Source organism: Medicago truncatula, chromosome 7 (genome assembly GCF_003473485.1).
Source record: "Medicago truncatula cultivar Jemalong A17 chromosome 7, MtrunA17r5.0-ANR, whole genome shotgun sequence".
In the NCBI taxonomy this organism is placed as follows: domain Eukaryota; kingdom Viridiplantae; phylum Streptophyta; class Magnoliopsida; order Fabales; family Fabaceae; genus Medicago; species Medicago truncatula.
In genome coordinates this window covers 55,851,849-55,878,861 of record NC_053048.1, presented here as the reverse complement: position 1 = coordinate 55,878,861, position 27,013 = coordinate 55,851,849, and the positions used below count along the sequence as shown (strand labels likewise).

The following is a 27,013-nucleotide window of genomic DNA, read 5'->3' as shown; positions in this document are numbered from 1 at the left end:
ACCTAGTGATGTCGTTTAATGCAGACTGTAGAGTTGTTTAAGTTATATTAATAATAATTGAATATGAACTATTGTATTGTATATTCATGCAAGATAAGAAGATGTGATAATGATACAAATTATGTGCTTTGATATAATGATATCATCTTGTTATGTGACCTGTTTATGCTGCTTCCGTTATTTAACTAAGTGCATAATTATATGATGAAGTTTAGCTCCAAATTATTGGATGCATGTTGATAAGTGATTACGATGTTTTGTTCATATGTGTCCATGCATAGCATATCATTGAGCTTAGTCCTCACCACGAAAATTAGGAGCTTTGTCCTCCGCACGTTTTATAGGAGCTTTGTCCTCCGCACGATTAAAGTATATTAATACTTATGATGACGATTGGTACCACATGCATATAAGGAGTCTAGGAGCATTGTCACATTGCCATGATTAAGATGCCTTGTTGATGATGAATGGATATGTGATTACGTGATAAGTGTTCATTGATTATGTTATGTTGTTTATAATGATTGGATATATGATTACGTGATAACTGTTTAGCATTTATGCAAAGTTAATAATGGAATGATTATGATATTAATTTATGATTCGCAATTACATTGATTAATGTTATTTTATTATGAAATCTCACCCCTTCTGCTTGAAAATGTTGCCCTTCGTATGGGTAACTTGCAGGTGATCGTGCTTAGTGTGCAGTTGCCGTCGTGAGTGGCCTTGCCTTCACTGTGTCGTCTAGGTCGCTCTGATACGTAACGGGATGGGGTTTAATGCTATAACATGCTTCATTCTTTTACGTGAACTGCTTATGTTTTGATAAACTCTTTTGAGATACTTGTTGGGCCTGCGTGCCAAAACGTTTATGATTTATGTTTATGATTTTCCGCTGCTATGTTAAAGATATTTGTGAAGGTTAAATTATCATTTAACTGTTTTTGGATTACGTTTCTATGTGATATCCCGTTTATGGTTTTTACTCTGATAATTGTTTATGAAATTTGTATATTGGGAAAACGGGGTGTTACAGTATTAGCTTGGGATCTGCGAGTGTACTCCTCCTTGAGGTCTCAGGTTCGATTCTCCCCGGTGCCAATTTAGGTGGGACATATACCAAAACCATCTCATACAAGAAAAAAGCAAAACAAGAAAAACAAAGCAAGAAAATAACATAAAAAGCAACAAAAAAAACCCAAAAGAGAGCAAGGAAAGAAACGAAACCCACAGATGGAACTCAAATCAATTTGGTGGTCTGCCCTTAGAACGAGAGTTATGGACCTGAAAACGTTTCTGCACTTTTTTTTTCTTAGTCTTTGACACCTCAATAAAAGGCTCTTCTTCGGCAACAGAACGGTTATTCAAGTAGTTGATAGCTGCCTCTCTTTGTTCCTCATCAGTATAAACTCGAGGCTCACTTGTGTAACACCCTATTTCTATTAAAGCAATAAAACATGCAAATAATACATTTATTCAAGAAACAGATGCTACGTCATCATACAAAATTCAAATTTAACATGAATGCATAAAAATATCAACAGTCGCAGCGGATATAAATCAGAATTCTTTAAGGCATACATATTATGAACCAAATAATACATCAACATAGATGAATCTCCAAATCCCAACAATGAAGTAAATCTCCAACATGAATAAAAATCCAAACAGATAAATCTAGGAAATCTAACAGACACCTAGATCAGAGCCAACCTAGACTCGACTAACACCGATACCGAAGATAGCTCCCGATATCCACCAAGCAACAATCAACTCACCAGAGCAACTAATCCTGCACAGCGTCTACCCATCCATACAGACAGGTAGGCGGTCAAAACCACTGGGGGTAAGTATTACATCATCATAATCCACATAACAGTTAACATGAATAATTCAATTCAAATATCATGTACTTAATCAAATAATAATATCCACATATATATTCATACCATAATCCCAATATCTTACATCAATTAATCACCAATCACATGTGTCATGAACAATCATCAAATCACATTTATTCATGCACACTAATCATTCACATTTCATCAATAAGACTCATGTCATGATGTGCACCTAGTTCGACACATATATGCATGTGGTACCATTTCACTTCAAGGTCGTCACCTATATCTAGACCGCCAAAGGTCTCTGCAAGGCCGAAGCCCACAATCTAGATCACTAATGGATCTCTGCAAGACCGAAGTCCACAAAACTAGATCACTCTGCTAGGCCGAAACCCAATGATGCAACAAAAACATCATATAAAATCTCAACACGACTATGATGCATGGACATGTAACAAAGACTCGATAATGCGACATCAACTCACAATTTCCACCACAATATAAAGGACAACTTTCAAATATGTTGATCATCTCCACCACAATTGCATTATCAAGAAATCATGTCTATACACAATCAAGTCATATTTCAAATAAGATTCATCATCACATCATCAACATGATCATCATAATTAACAATGTCATTCAACATCAACTACCTCATACAGTTTTACCATTTCAAGCATTTCTTACATTCTAAGTAAGAGAACATACAACATCCCATGATAAACATCATATCCAACACATAATCATTCATTCATACAACTTCACTTAGTCATATAAGAATAGTCACGATAATTCATAATCCGGATTCCTCAAAAGAACATTTCTGACAAATCCGTATCAAGTGGCAAACGGCCAACATTGATAATTCCCAAGGCAAAATAACATAGACAAGTTAAAAGTTCTCAAACAATCTTAATCAATCATGTAGTCATGAGCTTAAGCCACTTACGGACTATTAGACATTAGTCTAAAGAATAGCTTAAGTTCGTAGGAAAAACCTAATTTCACAATCTATCACATTCCCACCCGAAATATCACTTTTGACATGATTAAGATGTTTGACCAATCTCACAAGCCTTACCTAAGTCTATATGAGTTGTAGGTTCAACTTGCAAGCTCCATTAGTTTGCAAAAGTTTGTTTCGACAAAAGTCTAAAATTCCCAAAAACTTCCAAGTTATGACTCAAAGCGGAAAATTTCAAGTTTAGGTAAGCTAATCATGTTCCAGTAGGTTTAGGGGTTTAAACAGTAGTTAAAGATGTTGAAAGAATCATTTTACAAAGCTCGGATTGGCCCCCTAAGACCCGGAACAAAAGATTAAAGTGGCTGAAACTGGGCTTGCTCGCTTAAGCAATCACCTGGTTCGCTTAAGCGAACGAGTCTAGTAGCCACCTGAAGTGTACGCTTGTTGGTCGCTTGTAGTACGCTCATCAGTTCGCTTAAGCGTCCACATGGTTCGCTTAAGCGAACGAGTTCCAGTAGCTACCAGAAAGTACGCTTATCGGTTCGCTTGTAGGGCGCTTAAGCGAACTGAACCCAGAACACCATATGAATGCTCGCTTACCGGTTCGCTTAAGCGACCCCTTAAGCGAACGTTCATAGTTCTGCAGAAAATGTTACGGGTTTCAACCTCTTTTCACCCAAAATCCTCAATTTTGATCCCTCAATGCCCAAATGTGTTTTCAGATGTTGTTTACAGGTCAATATGACTAATATGACTCACAAGGACTCAACAAACATGAAAACAATTGACATTTGGACCAATTCACCAATTTTTACCAAACTACCAACAACATCTCGTTTCTCAACAACAAATCATGAATCATGCATACCCAAGCCATGAATTATCAGCAACAACATCACTTAGCAACAACAACATCAATTGATCATGAATCTTATCACAATTCAACAACAACATAACATAATTCAACCAATTGAGCATATTTCAACATATACCACTCTCTCATACTTTGAACATGAAATTTCACCAACAACAATTCAATTATCAACAACTTCATGCATTCAAACATGTCATTATAATTGGAGCACAAATTCTAACAATTCTGAACAATTAATCAATTACTCAATTAAGCACTTATTCATATAACAATTGAAAAATGGCAATAAATGATTATGATGAATTCTAACCCCCTTACCTTAGTTAGATTAATTCCCTAGTTCAAGCTTCAATTTAGCTCCTAGCTCTCTTCCAATCCTTGAATCTTCAAGTTCCTCTTCTCTCTAACCCTTTTCCTCTTTGCTCCCACTTTCTCTCTCTAACTCTCTCAAAATATCTTGTAAATGAAAGTGTGAGGAAATTTTCTCTAAGACAAGGTTTATATAGAATGTCCCCTTAATGGGCCTAACCCTAAAGCTTAGTGGACTTAACCCACTCCAATTCAATTCTAAAATGTTTCTACACTCTAACGGTAAAACACTACAACAGTCACTTAACGGTAAAGTTTCTAATAGCTAATCACTACGATAGTAACTTAGCAAAAATAACGGTCCTCAATAACCACTAAAAGTAATTCTCACCAAAAGTTACTAATTTACTCTAACACTCAAAATGACCAAAATATCCCTGAGTCCAAAATGGCTAAATTACCCTTCTAACACAGAAACCCATGAAAATGCACCCAATGATGAATGATCACACACAAGCACATATAAACACATAATAAAACAATTAAAAAATAAATCTAGCAAAAATTGGGCTGTTACAACTTGCGCAAGCATCCTTGCCGTTCATATATGGCCTCAAAATCTCCAAGTCATGTGTAATGTTAGGATTTAAAACATATTTAGAAATCATGAAATTGGAAGAACATAAATCATACCAAGATGGGGGATCTTGATTATAATCTAAGTCTGTCACAACGCCATTCCAAGGACCAGCGATGCGCATATCAAGAAGTTTGTTGCTCAGTTGGTCTTCAACTTGTATTTCAGTCATCGCTTCAACATGTGTTGATTGAAACTGAATTGCCCCAACGGAAGAGTTAGAATATAGTTCTTCCTCAAGGTTTATAACATCACCCACCAACACATTAGTTGTTACTTTCTTAAACCTTATTATGTCAAGAATAATAGAATCTTCATCAACCACAATATTACTACAACCTTGCACATGCCTTTTAGGGACATTCTTAACAAAATTATCTTTAGTGATCACCTTTTCACGAGCAATTTTGTTGGCATGATCTTTTTTACAATGATTCGATGAATGGCCAATAGAATTACAAGTGAAACAAAAGTATGGTGGATGTTCATACTCAATCTCAATACATAAAGTATCAGGAATAAATCCAGCAAAATTGAAATATACTAGAACATAAGCATAATGACCAAATGAATTGTTTCTAGTATTCTCATAAATTATTATAGGGGTACCAATAGCCTCATCAATCTCAAAAAGGATTCTATCATGCCAATATTCCAATGGAAGATAATGAAAACATACCCATATCTGACTATGGGTTTGAGTCTGATTAGAGAGATTAAAATCCAGAGACAAACGCGATATGCGTAACAATCCAGGCTTCAAGTTCCAAGCGTCATTCGACCAGACATTTCTAAGATCATTCGTAGTGGAGAAACGAAATTAAAAAAAAATGTACCTAAATGAATCATCTTCATCGATAAAGAGGTTTTCACAATCGTAAGAGTTTAACGTATAAGTCTTTAGACGATAAAGGCTTACCCCCTTTAGACATCACTAATCTACCATGGAGGTCATTGTTGCAATTAGCTAGACAAGATTGGTAAACATCCTCCAAAATTTTGATTGAAAGTGAATTACCTTTCAAACAAAATTTTGGGAGATCATACAAAGGAACATTCACTTTGTTGAGAAGAGCCTGTGCAAAACTTCGAGTTGAGACAGATTTCGGCGTAGGCTTCGGCATATGTGAGACCAAGCAAGGCCAATGACATACGAATTGCACCGTAAGAGCAGACATAACAAGATCTTCAAAACCTAGAAATCAGAAAACAACAATTTAAAAATAGCAGACAACAGAACAGTTGCGCAAATAGCAAAGAACATAACAATTGCGCAAATAGCAGTCAAACCCCCAAAATAGTTGCGCAAACAACAACAGATTGCAGTATCAAATCAAGCTCCAAATCGAACCCAAAACCAAGCCAACAGTACTAAAATCGGAACAATCAATCACACCCAAAAACTGTGATACAATCGGAACTGAAGAATACAAAGCTGGCAAACACCGAGAAACGAAAACAGAAGAGATCCGAAGAATAGGTGACTAGAAGGACCACCGTGTGAGGTGGCGCCGTTCAAACCCTTGTCGGGTTATTGTTCATCGGAATGGGTTACGCCTCTTCTCTCTCATTGTTAATAAATGTTGTATTAGGAAATGGTGAAAAGTATTAGTTTTGACTTTTGAAAAGTTAAAAAATTATTTAATTCAATGCAAACTTACCATTTTTTGTTTTCTTCACTAGCACCCTAAAGGCACTTTTTTTTTTTTTTTTAATAATCATAAAACTTTAAATGAACCCATAATTTGATACGGATGGATCATTCATTTCGAAGTGAAGAAGTATAGTACTACCTCCGTCTCTAATTATAAGACCCTTTTGAAAAAATAATTTGTCCCTTTTTATAAGACCTCTTTGATATTTCCAAGTACATTAATTATTTCTTTACCAATATACCCTTAATTATTTTGCATCTTTTTCTTCAATCAACAATAAATATTATATTGAAAACATAAATTAACTCTCTCTCTTAAGGATAAAATTGTAAAAACAATAGTAATTGTATACAAATTTAATACTACAACCCACTTTCTTAATCTCCGCAATTTTGGCAAAAGGCTCCTATATTTAGGGACGGAGGTAGTAGTTTTTTTTTTTTTTTACTAGATCACAAACTTAGGGTAGCATACCCAATTAATGAATTGTGCCATTAATTTCACATTCTGTTGACCAATGACTCTGAATAAATGAATCCTTGTGGTCAACTAAATTAGTAAAAAATTGAGAACTGTTGAACGAGGTCGGTGAGCTACATCCTAATTCCTACAACATGTAATTCACATGTTGTTATAGTATTCATTCAGCTTAATTCACCAACGGTAAGAAATCCCCATTCTATTCTATAATTTGAGGGGCTCTTCCTGCATCTATGGATTGAAATTTGAAAGTTATGTTTGCGGTAGGTTATGTAGTAGGGAATAGGATATTTCCCTTTGGATCAAGCTAAACCATAATTAGAATGTGGAAAAGAAAATCAAAATACTTAAATAATCTGCTAGCTAATAAAGCCATGCCTTCCTCCTTTCACACTCAATAAATAAATTAATACATATGTAACCAGAGGCTGTAGCATGTAACTCATTCACGTGTTGTTAGGGTAGCCACGAAATGGATTTAAAGCAAGATATTATAATGTCTTAAGGATTTGGTAATTTCCAAATTTCTAGTCAGGATGTTTGAGCAAATTTCAATTACAAACCTTAACTTAACTTAACTTGCATCTTAAAAATAGTTTACAGTGTTAATTGGGTTGAATGACGAATGGGTTTGTAAAACTAGGTTATGAAATTTGAATTTGTTGGCCTAATGAATTTTCCACCAACCAATATATATATGATCCGATTGCATTTTAAGTTTAGTCAGAGAAGTCAAATAATATCTAATTCTACCATCCATCACCAAACTGACTCGCATTTCTAGCTTCAGCCCAACAATTGATAATTTAGATTAGCTACTTAGAAATCATATCAATGTTATATTCGGTTTCCTGTATCCAACTTCCTTCATTAAAAATTGAAATGTATTACCTTTTAATTGAAATTGATAATTTTTAGAACAATCCTTTTTTGTATAGTCACATTTTATTCTTATTTTCTTTTTCTTCATTCAAAAGTAATCATAAAAATAAATATCATTTATTTTAGGATAAAGACATTGCATTTTGTTAGTCGGAAATCATATCATAATAATTCGGTAATCACATGATTGATATAACACAAAACTGATCATACTTTAAAAATTGGGTTTAAGACTTTGTCAAATTCAAATATGTGAACAAACCTACCACACAATACCATTTATTGTTCCTTGATGACCAGCCAACAACAACCACCAGCCTTCCCATCAATCTGCCCATTTCCCTATTGTCTTGCCAACTGCTGCACGACACCCACAAAAATGGGAATAACTTTTTTTTTTTTCATTAGTCCATTTTATTTTGAGGTGTTATTTGAACAACCATTTGTGTGATAATTTTTGACACAATCATAAATTTATAAAGAAAAGATACGGAAATCAAAGCAATAAAGAAATAAAGTAAAAATATAATATGAATATGAGAGAGAAGTTATTATAAAATGGTTGTACAAGTATCATTTTACTATCAAAAACATACACGACAAAATATCATTTTGCACCCAAAAAAAGACATACACGACAAATAAATAACGCAAATGGTAAAAAGACCAAAATGCAAACAACGAGAAAACCTCACCTCCTTACACTCTAGTCTTTGTCCATTCAATTGGATCACGCTATATATCAACTAATGCAAATCATTAAACCCAAAATTAAGCAATCTAATCTATAACCCATAATAATAGTTTTCCTTTTAAAAAAGAGGTGGTTTAATTTTCTTTAAGTAGTTGACCAATATATCCATAACTCCATCTTTCTTTAAACTACTTTCCCACAATTAATTTCACATGAATAAAAATGATGGTTGTTACGGTTAAAACTAAAAGTATCATGTGATCTAAGTATTCATTGAATCTTAAAGGAAAGTTTATATTTTCAAATACTTCCTTAAAGTTGATAACGAGTTGACTTATACTCCTATAAAGACGAAATTTACTTATTATCATCTTTACAATCTATTTAAATGGTAATTTATAAAGATGAATGGATTTAAACTTTTGATTTAATAATGAAAGAAAGGAGAGGGACAGCTTCCGTTGAAGCAAATTTTGTAATTTTCCCTATAAAGAAATGACAGTTGAGCTTGCTCCAAACGCAAGTCCCTCTGCTTTATAAACCAACGATACCCAAGTCTTTTAGAGAAACATCACAATCCCAAACACAAACACAAACACACATTGCAGAATAGCTTAAAAGGAAAAGAGTAATTGATGGGTCGCAACAGCATAGACATGGATAAAGAAAGACTAACGGCGGAGATGGATTTCAAAGATTCAACCTCCGCCGTTATCAAAATCCGGCGACGTTTACCGGATTTTCTACAAACGGTGAAACTCAAGTACGTAAAGTTAGGTTATGGCTATTCATGCAATGCCACAACCATTCTCATTTTCACATTCGTCGTCCCTCTCTTACTCTTCCTCACCGTTCAGTTCCAACTCACCGATCTAAAACTCCACCGTCTCTCACAACTCTTACTCGAACACACCGTCCAACTTGACACCGATACAGCCATCGGTTCAATCTTTCTACTCTTCCTTTTTGGTCTGTACTACGCTAAACGATCCCCACCAATTTACCTGGTGGACTTTGCTTGCTACAAACCTGAGAATGAGCGGAAAATTGCAGTTGAATCTTTCGTTAAAATGTTAGAAGATAGTGGCGAATTCGGAGAAGAAACACTTCAATTTCAACGCCGCATTTTGTCAAGAGCAGGTCTTGGTGATGAAACTTCCTTGCCAAACGGAATAATGTCAAGTCCACCAAATCTATGCATGAAAGAAGCGCGTTTAGAAGCCGAATCTGTAATGTTTGGATCATTAGACGCACTTTTTGCTAAAACAGGTGTTAATCCAAGAGACATTGACATTCTTGTTGTAAATTGTAGTTTGTTTAACCCAACTCCTTCACTTTCTGCAATGATTGTGAACCATTACAAGCTTAGAACAAACATTAAAAGCTATAATCTCGGAGGTATGGGTTGTAGTGCTGGTCTTATTTCAATTGATCTTGCTAAAGATCTTTTGAAAGCAAATCCAAATTCCTACGCTGTCGTCTTGAGCACCGAGAATTTAACCCTCAATTGGTACTTTGGAAATGATCGTTCAATGCTTCTTTCTAATTGCATTTTCCGAATGGGTGGCGCCGCCATACTTCTTTCCAATAAGTCCTCTGATCGAACCCGTTCCAAATACAAGCTTGTTCATACAGTTCGAACCCATAAAGGAGCTGATGACAAGAACTATAACTGTGTTTACCAGAAAGAAGATGAGACAGGGAAAGTTGGTGTTTCATTGGCTAGAGAATTAATGGCTGTTGCAGGAGATGCTTTGAAAACAAACATAACAACGTTGGGTCCATTGGTTTTGCCATTTTCTGAACAGTTGATGTTTTTTGTTTCTTTGGTTAGAAGGAAGTTGCTGAAAGGTTCAGGTGTGAAACCTTATATACCAGATTTCAAATTAGCTTTTGAACATTTCTGTATTCATGCTGGTGGAAGAGCTGTTCTTGATGAGTTGCAGAAGAATCTTCAACTCAGTGAGTGGCATATGGAACCGTCTCGGATGACTCTGCATAGATTTGGAAACACTTCAAGCAGTTCTCTATGGTATGAACTGGCTTATACTGAGGCAAAGGGCCGGGTTGCAAAAGGGGATCGGGTCTGGCAGATTGCATTTGGGTCGGGTTTTAAGTGTAACAGCGCCGTGTGGAAGGCCGTGCGTGACTTGCCCGTCGTTGGGGATTGGCGGGGCAACCCCTGGGATGACTCTGTTCATAAGTATCCCGTTAGTGTCCCTGTTTCTGTTGCTTCTTAAAAATTTCTAAAACGCTATTTTCTTGTTGTTATTAATTCAATGTAACGAGAAAAAAAAGGTGTATTATTTTATTAGCACTTGTGACTTGTGAGTTAGTACATCATTAATTAAATGTGAGTGTTGATATACTTTTTTTTTTTTTTAAGAAATATACTTTATGTTCTTCAACTATCTTGTTGAGATATAACAAAGGATTTGCTATATCATAAAAATTATAGCTAATACATATATAACTTGTATTAGTTTGTGATTTCATGATAAATTTGACACTCGGATACTATTCAGCATATAGTAATGAAATTGAAGGTTATCCTTAAAAACCATTCTTAAGGTGAGGATTTAAAAATTGGTTTTTAAGATGAGGATATTCTCCTCTATATAAACTCTTATCAAGAGTCTTATCTATCCGATGTGAGACATGAGTTTTTTTCCAATATACAATATCCATGGTTGCTATATATATATATATTGTATGTAAACCATACTTTCCATTACATAAAAATACTCAAAAAGTAAGCCAAGCGTAAAATTTATTCTTATTATTAAAATTTATTTGTTGATGGCTATGATGAAGGAGTGATTTTAGAATTTGAGAAATGAATAGGGTAGTTGTTAACAGAGTCATCCCATGGATTTCCCGTCCAGTCATGTAGAAGTGGTATGTCACGACATGCCCTCCATACGGCACTGTTACATTTAAAACCTGCCCCAAATGCAATCTGCCACACCCTATCCCCCTTTGAAACTCTACCCTTGGCCTCTACGTATGCTAACTCATACCAAAGTGAACTACTTGAAGTGTTACCAAAGCGATGTAATGTGGAACAAGATGGCTCCATATGCCACTCACTTAGTTCTATATTATTCTGCATAGCATCCAACACTGATCTCCCACCTGCATGGATGCAGAAATGCTCAAAAGCCAATTTGAAATTCGGTACATAGTTTGATGACTTCTTTCTAAACAACGATATCATAAACATTAATTGCTCCGAAAATGGCAAAACCAATGGACCTAACTCAGTTATGTTATTTTTCAAGGCTTCTCCTGCCACTTTCATTAGCTCCTTCGATAGAGACACACCTGTGTACCCTGTTTCGTCCTCTTTTTGGAACACACAATTGTAGCTCTTGTCATTGGCTCCTGAATGAGTTCGAACGCTATGAAGTAACTTGTACTTGGATTGGGTCCTATCAAAGGATTTATTGGAGAGAAGTACGGCAGCTCCTCCCATTCGGAAAATACAATTGGAGAGTAACATGGAGCGGTCATTCCCTTTGTACCAATTGTGGGTTAGGGTTTCAGTACTCACTACGACTGCACATGAATCTGGATTTGCATTTAGAATGTCTTTGGCTAAATTGATAGAGATCATACCTGCACTGCAACCCATGCCACCAAGGTTAAAACTTTTAATATTGTTCCTAAGATTGTAGTGATTCACAATCATAGTGGATAGAGAAGGTACTGTATTGAATAGGCTACAATTCACAACGAGGATGTCGATGGCTTTTGGTTCAACATTTGTTTTCGCAAAATTAAAAGAGCATCAAGTACTCCGAAGATAACTGTCTCTGCCTCCAAACGTGCCTCCTCCACGGAATGGTTTAATGGTTCAAACGACAATGCTTGAGCTGGTAAGTATGTACTCGTCTCCAAAACCAGACTTTCTCAATATTCGGTGCTGAAATTCAATTGTATTTTCGTTGTATAGACCACATTCCTCCATTTTCTTCATAATTGTTTCGTTTATTGTTTTTCTCTCTTTCCCTGGCTTGTAGCAAGCAAACTCTACAAGATAAACAACTGATGATGAAGACCTTTTTGCCAAGTACACACCCAACAACAACACTGGAACTACCAAACCAATAATTATGTTTGTATTTTGTTTGGCTTTAAGGAACAAAATGAGGACAAAACTTAATAACTTAACATTATTCAGCTTCTTCACCAAATGTAAGAAATCCATTAGTATATTTGAGGGGTTCTTCTTGCACCTATGGAATGGTAATTGGGATTGTAGCGTCGTCTATCAAATAGGTATGTTTTATGTTTGTTTTTATATCATAGAAAAGTTGCCTTTGGAGCAAGCTAAACCATAACTACCAAGTGGAAAAAAATATAATTAATTAAATGATCTTCTATATAATAAGCTATGTCTTCCTTTATTAACGGCAATAAAGCTAGCTAGTATTATGAATGGTCCATTAGTGGACCATCTCCGTGTATATTAACCCTAAATACCATCTAGTATTATTTTTATTTATTCATGTTAAATTAATTTTGAGGGAATTGAATAGTTTATGGACGGATTGTTAACTCACCTAATTTAGAAAAATCATTTATTTCTTGTTTTCTTTTACGTTCATTTATTTCTTGTTGAACAAAAGAAATGTGGAAGTCTGGAAAATTTATCATGATTTGGAGTTTTGTACTTTGTATAAACTTGATCATAATCTCATGTAAGAGGATCGAAAAATTGAGTACAAGAATGAAAAGTGACTTTTTGCTACGAAAAATGGGATGTCAGAAATTTGATTGCGAAATTTTTCTTTCTTAATTCTCCAGAGTAATAAGAGGAGTGAATGAGATAAGCAAATGTAAAGAATATAGTGACGGAAAATGACTATATTCGATACTATAGAAATAAAATATTTATATTTATGTAATATGAGGAGTTTTTTATTTTAATTTTTAATTTGTCTTGTTTTTTCCTCTTCTATTGGATTAGGTATATGATTTTCCCAATTTTTTGTTTTTCCTTTTTCATAAATGAACTTCAAACTTGTATAAAAAAACAGTCCACGTAACAATTCTTACGACCATCATACACTATTAACTTGTAGATGCAATAAGACATACCCTGAGTTGTTGATGGCCTTGTATATAAAAAAAAAAAATTGTGATGAAGATAAACTAATCCACCTAAATTGAATTATAATTCCTATTTTGTATATGTCTAACTAAGGTTTCAAACAAAAATCAATTTTGTGATTCAATAACGGCAGAGAATATAATAGAAAGTAGGTTTAGTGGTTAGGATGAAGGTGTTAAGAAGCATAGTGATAAGGGGATCTAGAGTTCGATCCTCAAAATAGCGTAATACTAAAATTACGGAGCTACATCTTATCTTATTATTCAAAGGAAATGATAACTTCAACATAAATTTTTAGACAAAATACAGACACCGTATTCGTATTTCACTGTTCATATATACATCATTTTTTTAAAAAAAAAATAATGCTATTCCTTGTAACGTTTCTCTGCAAGATCACTCACCGGCGACTTCGAATGCCGCCACCAAGAGAGATGTTGGTCATGAGACAAATTTGGAGGTCAAAAGATAGAGAGAGCGACGGAGGAATTCGACGGTGTGATGGGGAAGCGACGGTCTCCGGAGGTGTGATGGAGAAGACGAGATTGAAGGTCAGGTCTAAGATTGAAGATGCGAGGAATGACAAATGTGATGGATGACGGCGACGGTGTTGAGGATGGCGTGTTCAGATCTGACGATTGAAGGTCGAAGACGACGGTGGTGAGGGCGGCGTGATGGAGTGGTGGTGTTGAAAACAAAGGGTGTGATGGTGAGGACGGTGGTGGTGGTGATTGACAAGAACGATGGTGGTGGTGACCGATGAGTAGGGTGAGGTGGTGAGGTCGGTGGTGGTGAAGATTGTAGTTGCAGTGAGAGATGAAAATAGATCGGGGAAGAGAAGAAGAGGAAGGAAGGAATAGAAAGGGAAGAAGTGGGTGAAAATACCAAGTTGCCCCTATGTTTAAAATCATATTACCGTTTTGCCATTGGTGTCTAGTATTTGTCTAAAAATATGTGTTTACTTATCATAGCTCATTATTCAATTAATAAACCAAATCAAAATTCCATTAACAAATAACAAAAGTAGGTACTATAAAACAGAAATAAATATACAAACATGTATTCAAATTGTGGTATGCATTCTCCAAATTTTATGGCAAATTGTAGAACAGTAATAAGCACTAGTGAGATATGTGGGCTAGTCCGGCACCGTTGAAAGTGGTAGCGTTTGCTTGGAGGGTGTTTCTTAACCGTATACCATCTAAGGATAATCTTGCTTTGAGGAATGTTTTACCACCGGAAGCTTCGTTGTTGTGCGTTATGTGTGATAGGGAGGAGGAATCGGCGATTCACCTTTTTTTGCATTGTGAAGTAGCGACTTCAGTGTGGTTGAAATTGATGTTGTGGCTAGATTGTCGGTATTTAATCCCTCCAAATTTATTTGTTCATTGGGAGTGTTGGAGCCTTGGGGGAACTAATAAAAAGGTTCTAAAAGGCCTTTGGTTAATTTGGCACACAACCATTTGGGTTTTGTGGAAATCAAGGAATTATAGCATTTTCAACGGGTCAATTATTGATGTGGACGAGTTGGTCGAGGAGGTTAAGGTGATGTCGTGGAGGTGGTTGTTGGAGAGGACTCACACGCCGACTTGTCTTTTTTATGAATGGTGTTGGAATCCTAAGCTTTGTCTTGCTAGGTAGTGGTGGTGGCCTAGCTAGTTCTGCTGTTGAGGACCTGTAGGTGGAGGGGTCGTGTTTTTATAGTGCAGGGAGGTACTTTGGGAGTTCCATTTGTTATAAATGGCTGTTGTTTCTTGTAATAGCCTTTCCTGCACTTTTTCTTCTTTGTATGTGTTTGTTGTACTGTGTACAGAGGGTATGTCATGTGCTACCAGTTTAGTTTTGGTGTTGGAGTTTTTGCCGATCAGTTTGGACTTTGGCAGGAGGGATTGCTAGGCAGTTTTAGTGAGGCAGGGGTATACTAGGTTTGAGAGAGAATGCACTTGGCTGAAGTTTGTTTGTGTTGTTGCTGGTGTGTGTATTTGGCTCGGCAGTTTTGATGGCTTTTTCATTTTCTGCCGTGCTGTGCAAGTCTCCTGCGGTTTTGGTGTTGACGCAGGGGTATGCATGTGGTTTGTCATATGTATATGCTGCGTCGTTACTTTTTTGGGTGTTCCTTTGTTTATGGGTGGTTTTTTAAGGGGTTTTTGTTCGAACCGGTGTTTATGTGGCAACCGATTTCCCCTTGTTTGTAATTTTTTTCTCCACCCGAGCTTATTAGTGCTTCTTGTACGGACTTGTTGGTTAATAATATTAGCCGATTAAAAAAAACAGTAGTGAAATATCACAACATAAAAAAATTAGAAAGTTTTTAAATTAGCAAATTATACAAACATGATTATTATTATCTTGTTGTAGATGGAAAATTTGAAGTGTTGAAAGATAGAATCTACAAAAGAAAGCTTTCACATCGACAATCTAGAGCGGTGTGTGAAAATATTTCTTTTCGCCGGTCACTCCTTTTGTTGTCTCGGAACATTTTAATCAATTCACTTCTGGTGGTGTTGGCGCTAAGGCGAGACAATCGATTTTGCAGGTTTTTTGGTTTCCAACTGTGTGAGAAATTTGGAAAGAAAAGAATAACAGATTATTCAATGGCAAAGAATGCTCAATCTTGCAGGTGGTTGATAATATTAAATCACTCGCATTCGTGGTTGAAGGCGAAAGTTGCTTCTCTTCCCTTCAATTATCATGGTAGGTGTTAGAATCCGTTCACCATTCTGGGCATAGGCTAATAGTTTTTTTTTTTTTTGTCTTCATTGTTTTGTTGTTTTACTTTGTAAATATTGGTTTGACACTATTGTTTTTCCTTGGTACACATTGCGCTAGGAAGAACATTTTGTTGTAGTAATATATTTAATTTTAGCCTCTTTAAAAAAATGGTGTACATGAAATATAGCAATGTTGTTTGTAGGGCTGGAAATGAGTCGAATCGAATCAAACATGTCTGAGCTCGGCTCGACTTGATAAGATTTTGCTCGGCTCGAAACTCGACTCGAGTTTGACACGAACTCTTTTTTTAGCTCGAGTTCGACTCTTTTAAGGTTCACGAACAGTTCGATTCGGCTCGTTAGGTTCAGTTTGTTTGCTCAAATCACATAACTAGAGTTGAAAATGAATCGAGCTAAGTCGATTCGACTTGATAAAAATTAACTAGACTCGAATTAAATGAACCAAGGGACAAAAACAACTATGGTTTTCATGAGGGCACAAAAAACAGCTCACAAACCTTGTAATTGGTCTAAAAACCACTTACGTAAAATGGTAAATACTATTAATTAAATTAATTAATTAATTAATATTATTGTAATTCCATTCCCATTTTAGGTGAATGTACTGTACACGTCTCTTTTTATAGACAAGTTGCTTTCCGTTTTTCCCGAAATTTTCGATGTGGGACATAAAATTGCAAGCTTAATTTTTTTTTTTGAATAAGCAAGCTTAAAACTTTCAAGTGTATGAATTATGTTATATACTCCAGTTGCTATATCGATATATAAAAAACTTTAGGTGAGGATTACCATTATTTTTACTCCGTTGGACATTTTTATTTTATATTGTTAATAAAGTGGTAATAAAAAACTTTGAGAAAGAAAAATGTTAAAAATAATATTTCATTTAAAAATTAGTGTAATTGATTTAGGATTATATATATATATATATATATATATATATATATATATATATATATATATATATATATATATATCGAGTTGGTTCATAAATCAAATGAGTCGAATTATATGTAGTTCAAGTTCGACTCATTTATTTGACGAGCTTAATTTTCAACTCAAGTTCGACTCATTTGGTTCATGAACCAAGTTCAACGAAACAATTACCGAATCGAATTTCGAACTATTTTCGAGTTGGATCGGTTCGTTGCCAGCCCTAGTTGTTTGTATTCAAGTTTTTCTAATGCTTTAGGTTTAAAATATTTGATGGAAATTTGAAAAGATAATGGTAGAGTGACATAAATTTATAAACTTTTGTATTTGAATAATAATAATCAAATTGTGTAATATTAAAACATGATACTATGTGAAAAAGTAGAAGAAAAAAATGTAATTGACAATATAGCCATCGTATTGTTAATGTTTTCAACACTTAAAAAGAAAAAAACAGTGGCCACAATAAAAATTAGGCGAAAAAAGTAGAAAAATGAATAAATAAAGAAATCTGGTCCTGAAGATAAATAAATAGGATTTGGAAAGAGAAGAAAAGGAAAAGATGTGGTGTTGGTGTTCCAACGTTGTCATCTCAGTAGGAACAGGACGACGGCGGGGGCACTGGAAAGAAGTAACGACGGAGCATCATCGATTGGGTATTCATGCGAATATGGAATCATCGAATTCAATTTCATCAAAACAGGAAAAGCAGGAGATTAGTGGGTCAGATGTACTGTGGGCATTGCAGAAGAGAGTAAGCACGTCTCGTAAGAAGAAGAAGAAGAAGGAGTCATCATCATCCTCTGCGCCCAGTCGCATGGAAGAGATTCATGTGGACTACTATACCGATGTTCGCCCACTCTGTATAAACGATTATTGGGGTCCCAAATTGGATCAATTGGAGAAACGTCTTCGTCACCTTTCACAAGATACTCTTTGATTTCATTTCATTTCATCATGTTCATTACTACCATTCTACGGAAATATGTTTTTTTTTTTTTTTTTTTTTGTCACTATTCGCACCATTTTAAATTTGATTCTACTAAACTGTTGTTATAGTAGGCAAGTACTTGCCGTGTACGAGTCGCCTTCCATTTCCAATCTACCATGAATTGTTCCAATCCTTTACCTATTATAACCAATTTCCTCATTATTTTATCTCTAAAACCATAGTTTTAAAACCCGACCCGGATCGGCCGGTCGGACCGCGAACCGGAGGGATGACCGGTTCGGTCTGCCTATTAGATCGGTTGTGCAGTTGAACCAGTCAGAACCGGCGTAACTCGGTAAAAATTGCTGGAAACCGGTGACTCGGCCGGTTTGGTGAACCAGACCGGTTCAATACACAACATTCTTCAAAACACAGATAACAGAGAAAGAAGATGGTGAGATCTGACGGCGGTAGCGTGTTTTTCAATAGTTAAAACACAAATAACAGTACTGAGATAATTGAGATTATTTAGATCTAGTGTGTTTTTTAATTTGGGTGAGATGAAGGTTTTGGTTTAGAAAGAATAGGAGATGAGGGTAAGAGAAAGGAGGCACCGCTCTAAGTCTGCAGCAACATTTAGAAAAGAAAAGAAAAGTAGGGTTATGGTTTATGCTTCAATTTGGCATCCCTTTAATTATTATTATTAGTAAGTGTTTTCTTTTTTAGTTCTGAAAGTAAACGCAGTGGGTTTAAATGATACAACCAATAATTTTTAATTTAATTAAATTATTGTGTCAAAAAATCTTAACTAAATCATTTATCTAAAAAAAAACTAATTAAATCGTTCTTGTCTACTAGTATTTGTTTTTTAAGAGAAATCATTCTTGTCCAACAATTACGTTTTTTTACTATTCAATTTTTTTTAGTGTGCTGTACAAATATTTGTGTTATGTTACTTTATTTTATGAGGAAAAAAATATTAATTTATTTTATTTAATAGGTGCCATGACACTAGAATATTTTTATAGAAGGAATCATCTAATTCAGGATAAACCATAGAACAAACTTTTCATAGAGACCGGGTCATCTTACCGAGTCAACCGGTTTAATACGGTTCAGTTATGCGGTTCGACCAACGATTCAATGGTTCGACCAGTGACCCAGTACCTTGACCGAGTCGATGTCCGGTCTGAGTTTTAAAACTATGTCTAAAACCATTACATTTTCTCATTTCTATTTTTTAATAATCTGTTTGTGAATTGCCAAAACTACATTTAAGCCTACTTTTAATTAGTCCTATTATAAATCTTCAAAAAAATTATAAGTTGAAACGTCCACCAAGTTGCTGAACAACTACCATCAACAACTTCGTGTATGCGTTCCATAGTCACAGTTATGATGTATTACTTGGGATTGTGGTAACAACTATTGGATTTATCTCTTTATAAACATTAATACATTTTAACAACTAAATACAAAAGATTTACGTTAAATGATTCATTTCGTGTCATCAAAAATAGGTTCTAATAGTTCTCTAGAAAGATCAATTTTCACAGTTAGTAGCTTCCAAGTCACCACACAGTTGCAACCTCACAACATTAGCAAACATGCTAGTAATTACGTAACACTTTGCTTAATCGATAATCATTAAGAGTTGAGTTTCTGAATCTGAGTGCAATGAAGTAGCATCAACATTGCCAAAGTGCTGATATATTAAGATCACAAACGGTTTACATGCGACAACAAAAAGTCAACGGCTTTTGAGTAGTGCACGAAAAATGAGCAACAAAAACATGGTAAAGTTGCTGAAACCAAATTAACACAATTTTCTACTGGTAGTCAATAAAAAATGCCAAGCATTACAAGAAGAAAAAGTTGGGCAATTACTCAGCTATAATTTAATAGAAATATCACTGGTCCTGGTCCTAATCCTACCTTAACATTTTCTTCATATTTTTTTTTTCTTTTTCCCTTTTTCTCAGTTCAGGATTGAGAAAGGATTTTCTGTCAATGCATCAGATCACCCCTCAAGGCCCCCTACACCACCAAGAAGACAACCAGATGTGAAGAGCCACATTGCATTTACCTCCTACCACTAATAGGGTCGATACCTTCTATTACGATTTCCATCATCATTACCACCGCCTCCTCCACGCCCGCCTGGACCATTTCCCCGGTCATTTCTACGGGGTCGGGGACCTGGCACCTGTACACCAGGCTGTTGACTGCAGAACATACACAATACGAAGATTAAGTATTATATCAAATAAAATAAGGAAATGAAAACATGTACATGAGTTTTAACAACTTACAGGACATAGCCAATTCGACCATCTGGTAAAACCATTGGAACCATCTGCATTCCTGCTGGCATTGGACCCCTACCATATATCATTGGCTGTTCGATCATACATAAGAACCCACAAGGATGCAAACATATTAGAGCAAAGAATAAACTGAGAATCAAACACCACAATTGTAAATATCTGCTGTGAATTGCTAAATACCTGTTGATAAGCAGCAGCAGCAGCAACACCATATCCAGCCCCTACAGAGCCATAAAGATTTCCAGAGAAGTTACCATAACCAGGATGTGGAAGATGGTTAGGATGGAGTCCAGGATTGTACGCGTAGCCGCCATCAGGTTTTTTTTCAGCCTGAGGCTTCGCAATAACAACTTCAAGAGCTTGGCCTGCAATTCAAAGACATAAAAAACATATTTAGTAAAAACAATGAATCTATTTGACGAGGAGCATACTTTACCAATAAGACCAGTGACACTCTTAAAACATTATTAATGCATAGGTTTAGTTGATTTCACCATATTGTTATTTTTCATCACTCAAACAGGAAAATCGATTGATAGATCAAAACCTCTGTCGAAGAAAGAAAAACAAACAAACTTGCAGGGGCAAAACTGCTTTATAACTACATTGTATTTAACAAGTACCATCAATTTCATATTTCTCCGTCTCTTTTACAGCTTTCAATGCACTTGACCTCTCTGCATAATGAATGAAACCAAAATCACGTTTCCCTGAAGCTTTGCCAGGTGGCATGACCACTTTCGTTACTTCCCCATGACGACGAAATAGCTCCTTTAGTTGTTCAGTAGTAACATTCTCAGGTATGTTTTTCACATATAGAGCTTTAACCTGAAAATAACAAAAACAAAAAAGTTCAAAAGCTAAGTATAATTAACTAAAATTTTATCACAGACAAGCCCCAAAAACATGTAATACAAACACCTCATTAAATTCACATTGTAGGATGCTTTCAAATTTCAACATGGGTCAACACTAATAATTTTTTTTAAAGAAACAAAACCAGCATTCTGCAAAAGTCTCAATTATTGCAATTTACTAGTTGACAAACATCGCAGGAGGCAGATAAAAGTATGAGACAAGGGATGTCAGAAGAAACTAAAATTCATTGAACAGGTAAAGGCTGCATTAACACAGACTTAACTGATTAAGCATTAACCACATGTGGAGATAGATTCTAGCATGCAGGACAAAAAATGAACAAAAACTAAAAAAAAGAAAATCCAAAACCGCATCAGTTAACAAGGAAATATAACAACGAATGAGAAGGAGAACAGGCAAAAAACCAAAGGGTACATCTCTTAGTCTTCAAACATTTAATATTGACAATCTAAAATCAATGAATTGACATTAGCACATGGAAGCATGTCGCTTAAAATCATGAAGTCAAAAGTCAATAGAAGGGAATAAAGGAGAGGAATCTGATTAGGAAACAAATAGAGAGGGAGGAATGAGGGAAAAAAAAATGGAGAACATGATTGTCAAACTCGAGATTTCACCTAAAGATCTTGGGTAAAGAAAAATTGTGAATCGTGGGACGTAACATGGATCGTAATATTATTGGTGGGAAATTAGAAATATTATTGGTCGAATATTAAAATTTTGTCAACGGAATAAAGGAGAAAGAAATCTGATCAACAACAACAACCAGCCGTATCCCACTAAGTGGGGTTGGCTACATGGATCAAATGACGCCATAGTGTTCTATCATACACCAAATTTGGATCCAACTCATTGACCTCTAAATCCTTTCTAATGGTTTCTCTAATAGTTTTCCTAGGTCTTCCTCTACCTCTTTTAACTTGACTCTCCTCCATTTGATCTATTCGTCTTACCACGGCATCTACGGGTCTTCTCTCTACATGCCCAAACCATCTAAGCCTATTTTCTACCAACTTTTCTACTATAGGTGCTACCCCCACTCTCTCTCTAATGGTGTCATTCCTAATCCTATCATGTCTAGTCTTACCACTCATCCAACGTAACATCCTCATCTCTGCTACACTTACTTGATTCTCATGTTGACTCTTAACCGCCCAACACTCCGTACCATACAACAACACCGGTTGGACTGCTGTCCGATAGAACTTTCCTTTCAAGTGGTATTTTCTTATCGCACAAAACACCTGAGGCTCTTCTCCATTTCAACCAACCACAACCAACCACCCAGCTTGAATACGATGGCATACATCTGCTTCTATTTCTCCATCATTTTGTACAAAGGACCCAAGATATTTAAACCGTGTAACTTGGGGTATGATCTGATCTCCAACTTTCACCTCCAAGGTAGACCTACTTCTCCTTCCCCTGAAGTTACATTCCATATACTCCGTCTTGCTTCTACTCAAGCGGAATCCATACGCTTCTAAGGCTTGCCTCCAGGTCTCTAGCCTCCCACGACTCACCTACCAAGACTACATCATCTGCAAAAAGCATACATCTTGGTGCTAACTCTTGGATGTGTTCCGTCAATACATCCAAAACTAAAGTAAAAAGATAAGGACTTAGGGTTGACCCTTGGTGCAATCCTATTGTTATGGGAAAATCTTCGGTAGTCCCATCCTACGTCCTCACACTAGTCGAAGCTCCCTCATACATATCCTTGATAGCCCTAATATAGGCAATCCTAACCCACCAAGAAATCTGATAAGGAAACAAAAAAAATTGCGAGAGAAATGAAAATAGAAAAATTGTGAATCGTGGGACGTAACAAGGATCGTAAGATACCACCAAAGAAACAAAATTATATCATAGTTAAGATTAAGAAAATAATTAATATTACTAAGAAATATATTATTAAATTATATGATTAAATATTATGCTATATACATAACGATATTAACTATTAAAATATAACGTGTGTGTGTAATAATATATTAAATTTAAGATATAATAAGGCTAAAAACAAGCAACAAAAAAAAAACATTAAGAATAGCAAGCATGCAAACTTTCCAAAAATCGTAAATCAGATCCAGCAATTCTTCCCTCTCATCATTTTTATGGAAAAAAACAAGCACCACATTCGGCAATCGGCACAAATTAAACCACTCATCTCCCCCTCTCTACCATTCATCGTTTAGGGTTTCTGCGCTGCGAAGCGGGTCAGTTTGGGCAAGGAAATGTTTGCCACAGACCAGGTCAAAAGGTTCAAAACCAACGCAAGAGAAGAGCTCTGGAACGTCTGAGGGAAAATAATGTGTGAGATAGCATAATCTCATGATCTAGCACACATGTGCAACAACCAGGATAGAGAGCCCATACATAAATATAAAATTAGGTAAAATGACAATCTACAAAAAAACAAAAAAAAATGCTTCGATTTTCGGCAAAAAAAAAATTGTTTATTGAGAGATTAAAAATCCCACTTCAATCAAACAAATGCTCAATCAAACACTTGGTGCAATGTAGGAAAAAAAAACAATTTGAAATCACTTTTAAAATCTATAATCCACATTCATCCAGAAAATCACACACCTGTGAAGCAGCAGCAGACTGGTCAGGTGAGGTCTTTGGGTCAGCCCATGTGACAGTGGGTGTGATACCGTCTAGCTTGAAACCCACACTTGACATCTTTTGTCGCGAAAAATCAGCACATGCATTGTTGTAATACAAAACAAAAGCAAAACCACGATTTCTGCTTTGATTTTGAGGGTCCTATAACAGACAAAAATGTTTAGCTCTAAGAAGTAAGATTTAAACAATTTAATATAAACTAGTGGCACAATGAGTTCAAGCCCAAACCTTTATGAGATCAATGCTTTCAACTCCGGGACCAACACCCTCAACGGCTTTCCTAAACTCATCCTCTGTCCATGTTTTTGGAATGTTACCAATGAATAACCTGTGTTTGGTTTCAGACAGCAAACACCTCAAAGTTTTTCCCTGATATCATGACAAAAGTTAAACGATTAAAAGTAATCACCAAAATAAGATTATTGATATAAAATTGTAATTATCATGAATAAGATTTTCAGGAAGCACCACAAACACCTTAAATTCCTTGTTATGTATATCATCGATGGCCTTCTGTGCCACCTCCTTTGTTTTATAACCCACGAAAGCATAACCCTTGCTTTCTCCAGTCTCCCTGTCTTTGATTAATTTAATCTGAAAAGCAAGAAGAAATCAAACTCTTGTTAATAACCCCAACTTGTTCCCTACGGTACGCTGAAATGAAAAGCTTCGTAATATCATTAAGAGTGTTTTATCACTTGACCTCAACAATATCACCCATGGGCTCACACAATTCCCTGACATCATCGTCAGATGTATCCCGAGGAAGTCCGCCAATAAAGACTTCAGACCCATGAGGAGGACGGGAAAGAAGTTCATCATGCTTCTCTCTCTCCTCTTCATCAATGAGAGCTGGTTTAAGCTCATCTTCTTCAGCGCCGTGGTCACTTTTTTCTCCTTCGGGAAATTGGTCTTTCTGACCAGCCTCTGCTGCTGTCTCCTCATATTCGTGTTCTTCAACACTACCTTCAGCATTTTCATCTTCGCCTCCATCCACTCCATCGTCATCTATCTGTTCCTCAACATCATCGTCCATCTCTTCCATATAATTTTCCTCATCGAGGTCAACACGATCATCGATCTCAGCACCTTCTGACATGATTGGCTCAGGTATTTGTCATAAACAGGTAAACACCTGCAGGATCACACATTAATCATAAAACATATATATATGGAATCTGTATTGTTAAATAGCGGATACAACGGCGCTGTTGCATAGCAGAATTTGAACAAATTGCTATTGTTCTGCAATAAGCTATTTAATGCTCCCTCGGGTCCTAAATATAAGAAAAGATTCTTTTTATAGGTTTGGTGAATAATAGATGTATCTAGTCAACACCATAGACCAGATACATAAGTTATTCAATAAGATTTAGGAGCAGAGGGAGTACAATTACCCGGTAAGGAATACTAGGCAGCTGCATTGCAAAGGTTGAGAAATAGATAACGGTGGGTAGTTAGCGAATTTTAAAGCCAATTGATAGGGTTTAACAACATCCATAAGTAAAACCCTAAAATGAAATACCCTAACTAACTAGACAATAAAATAAAACAACGGTCAAGGACATGTGATGGAAATCTAAAAAATTTGAAAGAGAGGAAAAAATAAATGAAATCTGAAAAGTGTGAATGTTAGGATTGAATGAATACGGAGAAGAGAAATGAGACATACCATACCAAAAAAGATAGAAGAAATTGGAGTTGTTGTTGTTATGAGAATAATAATAGTTAGACTTAGAAGAATTGGATCCAAAGGAGTTGATATTGATATTGATAGTGAAAGATGAAACCCCCGAAGAAATGAGATAAAAAAGGGACATATTTATATATTTATTTATATAAGATTTGATTTGATTTGATTTGATGGAGCTATGTATGTATGAAAAGTAAAAGAAAAATTGAGTGAGTAAGTGTGAGTGAGTGAGTGATTTTGTATAGCATACCAGTGTTTTTGTGAATTGAGAAGGGTTTTCAGATTTGCTTGTGTTCGGCGATGATGATTTTCTTCTTCTTCTTCTTCTTCTTCCCTTTGAAGAGAGAGAAAGAGAAAGAGAAGTTTATCTATCTATTTGATTCTGACTCTGACCAAAACACATAACTACACAAAATGAGGGTGTGTCTACTATCATGCGCTCCTTCTCACTTGCACCCTTGCATCTTCACCAATCATTCTTCTCCACGTCTCTTTATGTCTTATTTTTTTTGGGTCTAACCCGAGTACCTTATTCAATATCGGTTAAATTCAATTTTGAATATTCTTACCACACCCCCAAAGTTACTTTCAATCCATCCTCCGTGCTTTCTGCTAAGAAATGATATTTGTACAATTATTTTATGACAACTTTCTCTGACATACTTACATGATGTTATTTTTCTCTCTCTTATTTTTTATCTCTCCGTTGTTTTTGACAATTAAGAAGAGAGAAAAACAAAATTGTCATCAAATTGATATACAAATATCACTACTATTTTCTCCTCTAATGGTACAATCTCTAAAGAGTTCATCGTAGATGCCACAAAATTACTACCTCTAAAGAGTCACTCTTTACTTTCGGGGACTCTCTCAAGGACAATTAATTCAACATATAATTCTTCTTATGTCTTGTTGACATACCCTCATGGTCAACTTAGTAAACTTTATGGATATTTGAATCTAAGAATCCAAAGATGCTAGGATCATTCAGATAAGAATTTTTTATATTTATACCTAATCAATTTAGGGTTATATCTTAAATTGATAAAAATATCTTATAGAATGTTTGGAATTGCGTTTACTATGCCTTCTCTGCGCCCCCAATGACGAGTTAACATAATTAATGAAGCTACAATTAGTAGCATCTGGGAAAACACGTGTTTTGGGCTATACATCCGCTAAAACAAACACATGCTTAGTCCCTTTTCCAATTTTCACTGATTTTTTTTATTGATTTTTCTTCATATCATTTTCCTCCCTCATTCTTCCTTCTCTTCATCTTCATTTTAATTTTCTTTGTATTCTCTTGATTGGTTTGCTGAAGATGCACTTGATGGTCATGATGAAAATGGACTGATGGTCTGTTTGGTTGAGTAGAAATTGTGAAGAGAGAGGTTGAGAAGAGAAAAATTGAAGAGAAATG

The 27,013-nt window shown here is 35.6% G+C and overlaps 3 protein-coding genes and 1 pseudogene across 4 annotated transcripts; 2 read left to right on the top strand and 2 right to left on the bottom strand.

Moving 5' to 3' along the window:
- The first annotated feature begins 8,862 nt into the window (after positions 1-8,862).
- Positions 8,863-10,705, top strand: LOC11435384 (3-ketoacyl-CoA synthase 1). The gene has a single exon (XM_003626553.4). The coding sequence runs from the start codon at positions 8,984-8,986 to the stop codon at positions 10,586-10,588; it is 1,605 nt and encodes a 534-aa protein (XP_003626601.1). The 5' UTR covers positions 8,863-8,983; the 3' UTR covers positions 10,589-10,705.
- Positions 10,706-11,052: 347 nt separating this feature from the next.
- LOC11431347 (3-ketoacyl-CoA synthase 1-like) lies at positions 11,053-12,342 on the bottom strand (annotated as a pseudogene).
- A 5,233-nt stretch (positions 12,343-17,575) lies between these two features.
- Positions 17,576-18,299, top strand: LOC11425701 (uncharacterized). The gene has a single exon (XM_003626550.4). The coding sequence runs from the start codon at positions 17,692-17,694 to the stop codon at positions 18,067-18,069; it is 378 nt and encodes a 125-aa protein (XP_003626598.1). The 5' UTR covers positions 17,576-17,691; the 3' UTR covers positions 18,070-18,299.
- A 1,449-nt stretch (positions 18,300-19,748) lies between these two features.
- LOC11423198 (heterogeneous nuclear ribonucleoprotein Q) lies at positions 19,749-25,996 on the bottom strand. 2 transcript variants are annotated; one of them, XM_003626549.4, is made up of 9 exons: positions 25,841-25,996; positions 24,601-25,032; positions 24,375-24,491; positions 24,126-24,266; positions 23,859-24,038; positions 21,011-21,215; positions 20,568-20,752; positions 20,373-20,458; positions 19,749-20,285 (listed from the first exon to the last, which is right to left on the bottom strand). In XM_003626549.4, exons 2-9 carry the CDS (start codon positions 24,994-24,996, stop codon positions 20,156-20,158), a joined length of 1,440 nt encoding a protein of 479 aa, XP_003626597.1. In that variant the 5' UTR covers positions 24,997-25,032; positions 25,841-25,996; the 3' UTR covers positions 19,749-20,155. The 2 variants fall into 2 exon arrangements, with proteins under 2 accessions (XP_003626597.1, XP_024626248.1); XM_024770480.2 differs by lacking the exon at positions 25,841-25,996 and adding an exon at positions 25,570-25,729.
- Between the last annotated feature and the right edge of the window lie 1,017 nt (positions 25,997-27,013).